This window comes from Aricia agestis, chromosome 3, assembly GCF_905147365.1.
Source record: "Aricia agestis chromosome 3, ilAriAges1.1, whole genome shotgun sequence".
Classification (NCBI taxonomy): domain Eukaryota; kingdom Metazoa; phylum Arthropoda; class Insecta; order Lepidoptera; family Lycaenidae; genus Aricia; species Aricia agestis.
Window position 1 is genome coordinate 19,062,266 of NC_056408.1, and position 13,092 is coordinate 19,075,357.

Consider the following 13,092-nt stretch of genomic DNA (forward strand, 5'->3'; position numbering starts at 1 on the left):
TGCTTTTACTGACATCTGGAGTAAGGACATTATAGATCGTATCGTTCTGGAAACTAACCGATACACTAAGCAGACGATCGACAAGATGAAAGCTGAAGGCACACTGAAACCATCATCACGTCTGCATAAGTGGACTGACACTGATGCAGACGAGATAATGGTATTATTTGCTGTTTTTATGTACATGGGGATTGATCCACGGACAAATCAATATGAGTATTGGAAGGCAGACGATTACCTGGAGATGCCCAAGTTCAGGCAATTGATGCCTTACAATCGCTATATTTTGCTGAGCAAATTCCTTCATTTCGTAGATAATTCTGATGTGAGTCAGAATTTGCTACCAAATGAAGGAATTCGGCTTTCACCGAAATTAGCGAAATTACAGCCCGTGATCTCGCATCTCAAACACAAATTTTCCTCCCTTTATAATTTGGACCGTTTCATTTCAATCGACGAGTCTCTGACCTTATTCAAGGGCCGTTTGGCCTGGGTCCAAACAATAAGGACAAAGGCTGCGCGTTTTGGTATAAAATCTTACGAGCTCTGCGAGTCACGTTCGGGCTATATGTATGATTTCGAAATTTATACGGGGAAGGATTCTGATCGCAACAACACCGCGGATGCGGATGTTGCACCTAGTGTCGATTTGGCTGGCAAGAGCACTAAAATAGTGCTCACTTTATTGAAAGACCTAAAGAATCGGGGGCACTGTGTCACTATGGACAATTTTTATAATTGTCCTGCGTTGGCACGGTATCTCAAGAGCTTGGGATTTGATTGTTTAGGAACATTGCGTCCAAACCGAAGGAACGTGCCCTCCGACGTAGCAAAGATTCCCAAAAATGTGGCTAAGGGTACGATCATGGCGCGCCATTGTGGTGATGTTTCTGTCCTTGGATGGAAAGACTCCAAGGTGGTGACTATGATCTCTACCTATCACACTGATGAGACCTTTGTTGGGTCAAAGAAGGGCAAGATGCAAGTGAAGCCTAAATGTGTGGGGGACTATAATAAAACAATGGGCGGGGTTGATCTCAAAGATCAAAAGCTGTCCATGTATTTATTGGAGAGGAAGCGAGGTGTAAAGTGGTATACCAAGATGTTTAAGAGGCTGCTGAACACAAGCATTCACAACGCTCTTATTATGCTCGTAACGTCATTGGCTCGCCGCGATAAACTTCCGATGACACAGCGTGAATTTCGTTACGACCTGGCTAAATCTCTTGTAGACCGTCACCGCCGCGGTCTAACGGAGACCACACCACAAGTAAGTGAAATTACGAGGTTGAGGAGGGATATTGTGCATGAACCGATGAACAGTACGGGTCGGAATAATAGGAAGCGATGCAAAGTTTGCTACCAGCAGGGCATCACCAAACTGGTGCATTCCCAATGCGTCACTTGTGGTGAATACTTGTGCTTTGAGAACTGTTGGAAAGAGTGGCACTCTCTTACAAATCTCAAATCAAAAGTATCTGGCCGAAAAAGGTCACGCATTGAGAACTAGTTTGTTGAGCTTGAATGGACGCTTTACATCATATATTTAAGATTTTTATTGTATGATAATATCTATGGACGCTTCACATGCATATATTTAAGATTTTTATTATATGATCGAGGTATTACATGGCTTTCGGTTTGTTCTCACTTTTCCTAAACGATTTTCTTTTAATAAATAGGCCAATTGTCAGTGGTATTTTGTCGTAATTACCAGATGTTACGACAAGGTAACAGTTGGCACTAGGCAGAATTCTTGTTAGTGCTTGGGCGGGGGGATCGGGAGGTATATGTATGTATGTGTGTTTGTATGTCTATGATCAATAATCATATTGATTTGTCCAATCACGTCATGTACAAACTAATAGCCTTTGTGACTTCAGCTGGTATCATCCATTACAGTGCTCGTCCCTGACCATATTGCCTTTATGATTTTTTGGCGGTTTCAGCTAGTTTGTCTAGTTAAGTTATTATTATTGCACGCCTTAACGGCTAATCGTAGATAAGTACTGACATCTTTTGTAACATCTTATGTAACCTACAATTGCAAAAATAAATGATTTGATTTGATAAACTTTTTGAGTAAGTTGTTGTTGTTGCAATTGCAGGTTACATAAGATGTTACAAAAGATGTCAGTACTTATCTACAATTAGCCGTTAAGGCGTGCAATAATGATTTGACAAAAATAAATGATTGGATTTGATGAACTTTTAGAGTAAGTGTATAATATTATGTCAATAGTAACTTTCTTATGAGACGATTAGCTATATATATATATATATATATATATATATATATATATATATATATATATATATATATATATATATATATATATATATATATATATATATATATATATATATACATATATGGCTAATTTCTTATAAGAAAGAAACTATTGACATAATATTATTATACACTTACTTAATCAAATCAAGTCATTTATTTTTGTCCCACAGGGATCCATTTTGGGTCTGTTTCTTTTTCTCATCTATATAAATGTCCTTATCTAGTTATGGATAATGATAACGAGATGGTACTTTTTGCTTACGATACTTCACTTATTTTGTAAAATGAAGCGACAACAGTCGAATTATGACGAGATAAATTGTGCTCTCTCAAAAATAGTTAATTGGTTTAATGTAAATAACTTACTTTTAAATTCTAATAAAGCAAAATGTTGATTTACCTTGCCAAATGTCACCAATTTGCTATTAAATGATGAGAAAAAGAATCTTGTTAACGCTAATGTGTTTTTAGGAGACATTACATTATAAATATATTATGTATACAACGTTTACATAATATAACATGTTCACTAATGTTTAACCAATATGCGCAGTATGAATTGTTTCAGTCAGTCTTGTGTTTATCGATATAATTTTCTATCAATCGCTTTTGAACATTTTGTTTGTATATATAGTAATGAAAATGCACTTGATACTATGAAGTGTAATTGAGTATTAACGTATAATAATCGCACAATCAAAGTTGTGATATTTCGTTTGTATTGTTATCTAATTATTACAACTAGAGATCGCCCAATGGTCGAAATTCGATCTTAGTTTCAACGACGTTAGGACAACTATATTTTGTAAAAAAATATTGACCTTATAACATATTTTTTTCAACTCTTGTCTCTGGGACTCAGCTGATCTCAAACTGGCTGTGTATACATTACCTATCTAATTTATTTTCAATTTGTCAATTTGTTAACAGACTTCAACCATAAATAAAAGAGTATAATTCGTATGTATAGGCTTGTCACTCAAAAAGCTGTCATCTTTTTGAGTGTCCACGTTGTAGTGCATTGTGTTTAATGTTTTATTTGTTAAAAAAATGTACGATAAAAGCATAATTTCAAAATAATATTAGCGCGATGCACTCCTTCACCATATAAACTATAACTGTGCAAAATTTCATTCACCTACGTTCCCGCATTTTTTGTCAAAAGGAATACAAAATTTTTCGCTCATGTATTTATTTATAGATAATAACAGATTATTAGAAACATCTATCTTAGTAATTCTATTATAGGCATCGGTACACATTTTTTATAAAAATTTAAATACATAGTTTAAGGTTTTTGCATTATAATATAGCTTCACGTAGTTGTCAAAAAATGTAGCATAGAATTTATTACTTTGATTTCGACTTTTTGTCACAATATGTACAATACTTGTTTGTAAATAAATATAACTATGTTATCAACTGTCCACTTTTGTTTTATTGACTCCCACTTGACTATTCCTACGCAATGGCGGGGGTGCATACCAACATGGCGTCTACGCGTAGACAATAGATACGCATGCGGCCATATTGAAGTGGGCGGCGCTAACGCAATGCGTAGTGACATCCCCTGAAATCAGGTGATCGTGACGTCATGTGGTGTGATTCTTATGCTTCGTTTACATGCGAGTTGCAACTTGCACGACGACTCGCCACAACCTCAATGGGGATAAATGGATAAATATACTTCGGACTTTGGACCAAACTCCGGTTTGTATGCGCATCCATAGTGATGTTATCTCATTTTATACATGTGGTTTTACATTTACCTTGTGGCCCACCGTACAAAAACAGAGGCTGCATTGTGTATAAGAGGAAGTATATCTCCATTGAGATTGTAAATTTCAACCCTAAAATATATATATGTATAATTCCTGTACTCGTACCATAGGAACATAATATTATGCTCGCAGCTCCATTGTAGCAATCGCAGTGTGGTTATTATTATGTTCGCGGCGCAGAATAAATAGCAAGGAACCCCAAGTCCCAACTGCCACGTGAGTATATTATTATGGTCGCCTCGCCATTCTAGCAATGCTAGTGCGGACAATATGCTCACGGCGCAGAATAGTGAGCCAGGAACCACAACTGCCACAATAGGCTAGCAACCTATCACTATAGCATCAATTTTCTATCTTATAACCCTCAAATATTTGCTACATGTGGCATCATGATCCAAACCCATAGCACACGTTCTCCTAGTTTGGGTTTCCTATCTTCCCACTAGTAAAAATTTTGAAGATATTCAGTTGCCTAGTTTTAGTTTATTTCAATTTACTCTTGTGTAACTAGTAAAGAGAAAAATGAAAGGATTTAGTAGTAAATAATTTTTATTTTTATTCAATATTTTTGATGTTGTATATATTAAGTACATACTTAGCTTAGTGCTATTTCATCTATTTTTTACAATTTTCTAAGAATTATAATATCACCTCAATAATACAACATTTTTAGATGTGATAGAATAGACCAAGTCTGATTTATCCCTCTAAAACCACAATATTATTTACGTACTTGGAAAAAAAATGTATAATAGAGCATATAAACGTGAACTATCATAACATAACGTAAGGGATATAGGCATGTTTTTATGTATGTTTGTGTGTAGAAACTTGATATGAGTATGATAATTTGATAATACATACAAATAGTACGATAAAAAAATAAATCATTAAAATATGATTTATATTTGGCTTTGCCTACCCAGTAAGGGATATAGGCGTGATTTTATGTATGTACGTACGTAAAAACTTGATATCCAGCTAAAATGTTGGATAATAAATACAAATAATACGATAAAAATATACATAAAATTATAAATATTTTTTTTCCGTATACACTTTTCGTGCGGACGGTACTTTGGTATCTGTGTCGACCCCGCGCGGCCTCCGACGGCCGGAGTCAAGTGTCATGGCCGGCGTGTGTTTATTGTCGTAATGTAAATATTTAGATTGTGAAGTAATTACTGTGATTTGGAGAGTAATAACTTATGTTGTCAATTCTTAAATGTATGTAGTTTATTGTGATAGTGATTATTTTGTGTATTGTGAAAGATAATTGAGTGAAATTTGTCAAAATCTCCAGCAGTGTGAGGAAAAATAACTAACCTATGAAAAAACACAAATTTTTTTTCAAGTAAGCGTTTATTTTATAACTATATTATTATTTTATATTGTAGTATATTTTATGTAGATTACAACCATGTATAATTTATTATGTACTTTTTAGGTTATTATCCGTAACTTTACGATTTTCGAACCCCTATTGCAAATTTTTTGCAAATTTAAAAAAAAGGAACATTTAGGTAAATATGAAATTAGCAGAGGCGATCGTACCACGGGTTAATATTATGAATTTGTCTACTTGAACGGCTCGTTACGAAGTAAGTTGACGCAATTCCCAGGTTAATGACAGATTTGTCCCCTGCGGTATTCCGAATGCGGCTGCCTGTTCCGAATTTCAATGACACATTTACATCGCATCGTCTCGAGACGTTGCATGTAAATTATGTGAATGATGTAAATGAAACCTCATCTTGACCGCAGGCATCTGTCGGACCACCTCTCGGAGCTGGTGGAGACGACGCTGTCGGAGCTGGAGCAGTCCAAGTGCATCGCGGTGGAGGACGACATGGACGTGCAGCCGCTCAACCTCGGCATGATCGCCTCGTACTACTACATCAACTATACTACTATAGGTGAGAATTTTATACGATTCCGTTACGAAACAGATAAATATTAAATATGCAAATGGCCAGGGAAGTTTCTATGTTACAAAGAAAAATAGCAGACGACCATTTCGTTTTTTTTTCATTTTCCTAGCCAAAATCTCAAGGGCAGCTAAACCGATTTTGTTTAATTTTTTAATATTCCTTGTAAAAAGTGTGACAAATAAGATAACTTTAAAATATTGCACCGTCGCGCGTCGTTTACCTCAGCTTCACCGCTTTTGAAGATTGAGACATCGTTAAGTTAAGACGGGACAACGTCCGTCAGGTCCGCTAGTAATTCATATAATTCACATGCTAATTATGATGTGTTCAACAGAACTGTTCAGCCTGTCCCTGACGTCGAAGACCAAGATCCGCGGGCTGCTGGAGATCATCTCGTCGGCGGCGGAGTACTCCGACCTGTGCATCCGACATCGCGAGGAGAACATCATCAAGGCGCTGGCGGCCAAGTGAGTTTTAATTTGTATTAGGATTGTTGTATCTACCGTGGTGCAGAGGCTGTCTGTGCTTAAACGATACTGATGTCTCTTTGCAAATATGGCTTAACGATTCGACATATCACTTCAACACTTAATTTATTCTTACTTTAGTTAATACTAGCTATTGGACCGAGCTTTGCTCGGTATTCGATGAAAATGACATTTTCTAAAAATGATTCCTAGCTAGATCGATTTATCGCCTCCGAAACCCCATATATACTAAATTTCATGAAAATCGTTGGAGCCGATTCCGAGATTCCAATTATATATTTATATACAAGAATTGCTTGTTTAAAGATATAAGATTCACCAACAGTAGTAAGCCATTCCAATAGTGACGGTGTTACTAACACTTCATAAAATATAAAACAAAGGTTGTGAGTTTACCTTGTATTTTCATTTCAAGTAAATGTGTACTAGCTAATGGCCTGTTTGATACACATTACACGGTTAGATTTTGATAAATTGCTTTTCGCAATGTGCGATATTTTATACTCATAATACCTGCTGTGTGCTCAGTTTATTTCACCAAAGTGTCCGTACAAAAGATGAAAAGATATTGTATTATAAATTATAATTTGAAACTATCTTCCAATCACCAGGGTGCCGCACAAGCCCGCTGCGCCGGCGGGCGGCGGTACAGTGCGGTACAACGAGCCGCACGTGAAGGCGCACGTGCTGCTGCAGGCGCACCTGTCGCGCACGCAGCTGCCCGCCGAGCTGCACGCCGACACCGCCCTCGTGCTCACCAAGGTACGTATCTTGAGCAATTTCCTCAGGTATCGTCAAGAATCTCCGAGAAATCGGAGGCTGATGAGTGATGAGGTACCAACTGCAGTGCCATGCTCGACTAGAAAAATAGTTCCTGAAAACCCTCAGACAAAACCTTGAACCTCTATTATCAGAAGTATAGATTTTTGAGCTTCCAGTTTCCGACTACAACGTAGTATTCTGTGCGACGCACACACGCACAGTGTGCGTGTGTGCGTACCCACGACTAAGGGCTCCCACACATAACTGCGAATTCGCATCGCTTCGCAAATATCTGCGACAACGAAACACATTATAAAAATGACATTACGATGAGATGCGAATTCGCAGTTTTGTACTGGAGCCCTAAAGGACGCTGCCAAGTCATCATCGTGTTCGTCGAGCGTCATCGGGTTGTGATTAACAGGATATGAACAAACATACATTCATCATCGTCATCATCATCATCATATCAGCCTATAGTCGTCCACTGCTGGACATACATGTCCACTAAACATAAGTCAATTTTATTTCCCAGGCGATCCGGTTGATCCAGGCGTGCGTGGACGTGGTGTCGTCGTCGGGGTGGCTGGCGCCGGCGGTGGCGGCGATGGAGCTGGCGCAGATGGTGACGCAGGCGATGTGGGCCAAGGACTCCTACCTGCGCCAGCTGCCGCACTGCACGCCCGAGCTGCTGCAGCGCGCAGCCGAAAAGGTACTAAAATATTAAAGTCGTTCTCGCGCTCTTGATTCTGTTTAAACATTAAATACATATAGAAAAGCAAGCACAAAAACAAACACAACCAACTTGTAACAATGATGCCGCAAACCGCAACGTAACGCATTGGTTATACGTGTGAGACATTAAACCTATATGCCGCCTTCGTGGTTTGTAGCGTCTGATTGTTAAGTAATAGTGACTTGAGGATATTCATCATGATTGTATCTTCAGGGTGTGGAGACGGTGTTCGACGTGATGGAGCTGGAGGACGGCGCGCGCGCCAAGCTGCTGCAAATGTCGCCGGCGGAGATGGCCGACGTCGCGAGATTCTGCAACAGATATCCCAACGTCGAGCTCACATATGAGGTAACATTAGCTTTATATCAGCACACTTTGTTAACACCAATAAATACTTATACTTACTATAAAATATTAAAATTTTATTTATTTCCTTACCATTTATTTCAGGCATCTAGGCCCTATTATAAATACCTTAAAAACCATTTAAAAACTAACATACATAAAATTTGCTTGTGTTATCGTCCCACATACAAAACTGTGAACTCGCGTCGCATCGTATCCCAGTTTTGCCGAATATATTTGAGAGCAATGCGAATTCGCATACGTCGAGAGCCCTTATTTGGGTCGTTTCAGTACAATTATAGTTCTGCCAAAATCGTATTCCGCCTTCGTTTCGACGTAGAATGATGATGAAATACTCAAAACTACCTTACCTTAATTGAATTAAGGTTTGCGTGAACAAACATGTGACATACAGCCAGTTTTATTCATTTATCAAGTTCGTATTGTAAGGATAAATAAATCCCACACCGGTTTTGGTGACGGTGGCCGGTTTCATTGAAACCATGCCAGTTACGCAGGAGTAATTTTATAGTGCCCAAGTGTGTGAGTAATACACAAGAGCACTTTCTATTCCTTTTACTCTCATAACACAGTGGGACGGAAGACCGACACGACTGGCGAGAGGTCAGGCGCAGGACCAACTTTTTACATGCCCATCCGACGCATGGATCATCTTTATACTTGTCAGACAATGGTGATCAGCCTGCATTGTCCTAACCAAACTTGGAAATAACATGTTTCCAACGCGGGAATCGAACCCACGACCTCCGAGTCAAGAGCCATGCTCTGAACCACTGGACTACGGAGGCGTTAACGGCGTCATTTTTTATTTATTTTTTATTGTAAGGATTTTGTATGACGATCGTTAATGAGGTTTTATTAACAGTATGTGAGAATTTGGTTAATAAAGTCTAAATAATTTTAACTTTCTCCCATATCAGGTGAAGAACGAGCGTCGTCTGCGCGCGGGCAAACCCATCGTGGTGGAGGTGGCGCTGGAGCGCGAGGACGACGTCGTCGGACCCGTCATCGCGCCGTTCTTCCCGCAGGTACGTGTTACTACTACCACTAGCTCCTCAAATATATTTACACAGTGAATTACAAATATAGGGTAGGTGCTTAATGTATTTGGCAAAAACGCCATTAGATTTTGAATTCTCTGAAAAAAAACCATTAGTTTAATAATAAAAAACATAAACCCTCAAAGTATGTTTTGATATATGCACGCAAATGCAATGCAAAGTATTCTCGAAGTGGAATAAATGTTGTAGTGTCCGTGGTAGTGTCCTTTCAATGGTCTAACTCTAAGCGCATACTTAGTCGGTCTAAGAAAGGTTATCGTGATTGTTGTCTCACGATGTTCTCTTTCGCCGTAATATATGTCCGTTAGATTTACTTCAAGCCTGGAAGTTTGATAGGCACCTACTCACGTAAATCAAAAAGTAGAATAGAATAGAATATACTTTATTGCGTTCAAGATATTGTACAAACATAAAATACATTCATCAAAGATACAAGAACGCAAAGGCGGCTTTATTGCTATTGAGCAATTTCTTCCAAGCGACCTTTGGTATCTATAGGAGTACAATAACAATTAACTTAGGGTATACTGTGCTCTAATAAAAACTATAAGCATTGAAACTTAACAACCACCATTACAAATCATGTAAAAATTTTCTCTTGACGACCTCTGTGGCTCAGTGGTGAGCGCGTTGGTAGCTCAAGCAAGCAACAAAAAGTTTTCAAAGTTCCTGGGTCATGGTTGTGTATTAAATATGTGTATCATATAATAAAAATCTTAAATATATGTATAGTATAAAAGTATTAAATATATTTCCGTTGTCTGGTACCTGTAACACAAGTCCATCAGGTACTTATCACAGGGCCAGACTAACGTGGTGTGAAGCGTCCATAGATATTATTATTATTATTAATTAATATTTAATTTTCTTTACAGAAACGCGAGGAGGGCTGGTGGGTGGTGATCGGGTCGCCGAAATCCAACTCGCTGGTGTCCATCAAGCGAGTGTCGCTCGGTCGCGCGGCGCGAGTCCGCCTAGACTTCGTCGCGCCGGCGGGCAGGCACGCCTACACGTTGTACTTCATGTGCGACGCGTACCTCGGCGCGGACCAGGAGTATAAGTTCACCGTCGACGTCCAGGACCCGGCCACAGACGATAGCGACTCCGAGTAGACCATAGACCATAGATTAAGTTGAATAAATGTTTGTAAAATACATGGTGTTTTTTTTTTTAACTTTTGATGTAAATTAGTTTTTTTTGTTGAGTTTGTGCACAAGTTCGAGGCGAAGGTCACAGATGAATAGGCAGCGTCATCGCTCAGTTCTTAGGTTACTAGCTGATTGGTCTATTATTTATCACTGTCTAGAGGCGTCAGTCGTCACCAATGCTTTTTAACTACGAATAATAAATACTACGAATAAGTAAATATTTTTTTTTATTATTCGTACCTTTTTAACGGCCAATTTTCTAACGTTAGTACGTACGTAAGTTGTTTGAATAAAAAACAGACTATTTGTCTTCTAAAATCGTACAAACAAAAAGCTTTCACGTTATTCATTAGGTTATTAATCTTCAGAGGCAGTTTGAGATCTAAATCAATGGTACACAACCCCGATTGCCGGACGATGAAATGGGTTAGTAACACTTTAGTAACGAGATAATGGACGAGAAAATTGCGACTATTGACCCCACGGCCAGCGATAGCTGTTCATAGAATAATTCCAATGAAAAAACAATTTATATATAAAACAATTTATGTAACAAAACTGAGTAATAATACTTTAGGGTGTGTATTTACCCCTTGTATAGAGTTCATACATAATAATAATTAGTTTTGTTGCACCCTGTATAAGTTCGGCCTGGAAAAGGCAAAGGGCCCTAACAAGCTTACTATGCTAAGACGACACAATATCGATTATAGGCCATATAGCATCAATTTTATTTAGCTTTTACAATCGAGGATTTTTACATCGAGTCAATTCAGACCGCAGTCCGCAACGCGACGAGGCGAGGCGCGGCGCGGCATAAATTTGTATGGATTTGACAGCTTACAATTGCGTGAGACATCTTGCGAATCTTTCAAATCCATATAAATTTAGAAATGCATCTGCGCGTCGCGTTGCGGTCTTAATCAACTCTTATTCGTTATCTCTCAATGTAAAAAGAGGAAAGACGTGTTTGTATGTCTGTCAATTGTGCGTCTGTTTGTTAGCATGTTTCTTTTTCAGACCGCCGCGCTATAAATGTTGTGATGAAATTTTGTATTGGTTTTCCCCATACTTACACACATTAAATATTTGGGTCCCGACTCCCGAGTCCCAAGAAATAAGAATGGAGTAGTAAAGTTTTTATTGCAGACAACTTCTAGTATGACTAATTGCTCCATGGTATTACCATTTACCAGAGACCAGACATAACTCTATGGTTAATACCACAGAGTTATGTAGGTATTAGAAGATTACGTAGGTATTAGAAAAATAAAAATGTATGTTTAACAAAGTACTTAGGTTATCGGAATAACATTGGCGGCTGGCGAGTGGCACTGGCAGGTCACACGCCGTATCTGTCACGTATCGCGATAAACGCCCATCATTCGCGATAACAGATATACACAGATATGTCTCCATCACGTCTGTCGCCATCTGTCCTTTTATCTACACCTACTTGTGCTTAACACTTATACCTACTTCCCCATCCGTTGCTACCGCGACTGGAAAAGTGGCAAAAATACCATCAGGCATCAGACGTACCGAGTGGTTTCGCCTGCGTATAACATATTTCACACACAAATTAGTCCACAAAAAATAGCCTATGATCCTTTCTTATCTGTGCCAAATAACATAAAAATTGCTCCAGTAGTTCGTGGGATAAGCTCTTTCAAATAATTTACCCCGTTTTTTCCACATTTTCCCCTATTTCTTCGCTTCGATAAATGGGCTATCTAACACTAAAAGAATTTTTCAAATTGGACCAGTAGTTCCTAAGATTAGCACGTTCAAACAAACAAACTTTTGCGCTTTATAATATAAGTATAGATACGGTTCAATCACTGTTGACCGCAATTTTGTTGCGCTGAAATTTGATTATTGTGATTCTTTGGCAAGACCTTTAAACCTAATGCGCAGAAATCGTAGTTTTCCTACATAGATAAAAACATTAATTCCAGTCATTTCCAGCGTTGAACGCTAACACAAAAACCCAAATTATTGTATTACAATTTATAAACTACTATACTTACCTTTTATAATACCCGGGGGTGTAACTCAGTGGTCGAGTGTCTGCTTCGCATGCTGAAAGTCCTGGGTTCGAATCCCAGCACCTCCAAAGATCTATTTTGTGAAGAATATATTATTTTCGATACTACTACGCATACTAGGCAGTAGGCAGTAGGCAGGCAGTAGAGGAGGAGGGGAGGGTGCTATTTTTGTAGTCACTCGAGCGTCATGGAGACTTAGTAGGTTTTGTGCATTAGATAAAACTGATTAAAAAATAATAAGAGCGTTTTTTTATTTTAGTGATGGGTTCAGAAACTAAAGCCATTTTAAAGTTTTGAAAAAGAAAATATATTCAGAAAATTGCTTATTTAAGTCAGTTATAAACATATTTTAGACAACCAGGACTAAATCATTTAGTTTAGTGCAAAATAAAATATCTGCGAAGCTTAGTTAGGAAAATATGAAGCTTTACTTTTTTATATTTTAAAATGTACCTACAAGCTTACGAAATTTTTGAAT

General features: G+C 38.2%; 1 protein-coding gene and 1 non-coding gene across 2 annotated transcripts in view; both read left to right on the forward strand.

The window, feature by feature from the left end:
• Positions 1-10,572, forward strand: part of LOC121740216 (putative U5 small nuclear ribonucleoprotein 200 kDa helicase) — a 144,409-nt gene extending 133,837 nt beyond the window's left edge. Inside the window, exons 34-40 of the mRNA XM_042132853.1 lie at positions 5,839-5,990; positions 6,340-6,472; positions 7,105-7,255; positions 7,791-7,967; positions 8,205-8,339; positions 9,278-9,385; positions 10,294-10,572. Of these exons, the coding sequence (XP_041988787.1) occupies positions 5,839-5,990; positions 6,340-6,472; positions 7,105-7,255; positions 7,791-7,967; positions 8,205-8,339; positions 9,278-9,385; positions 10,294-10,530 (1,093 nt within the window). The 3' untranslated portion in view covers positions 10,531-10,572. The remainder of the gene's footprint in view (positions 1-5,838; positions 5,991-6,339; positions 6,473-7,104; positions 7,256-7,790; positions 7,968-8,204; positions 8,340-9,277; positions 9,386-10,293) is intronic.
• A 2,038-nt stretch (positions 10,573-12,610) lies between these two features.
• Trnaa-cgc lies at positions 12,611-12,682 on the forward strand. Its single transcript has one exon. It is a non-coding gene; the product is annotated as a tRNA-Ala (tRNA).
• The last annotated feature ends 410 nt before the right edge of the window (positions 12,683-13,092 follow it).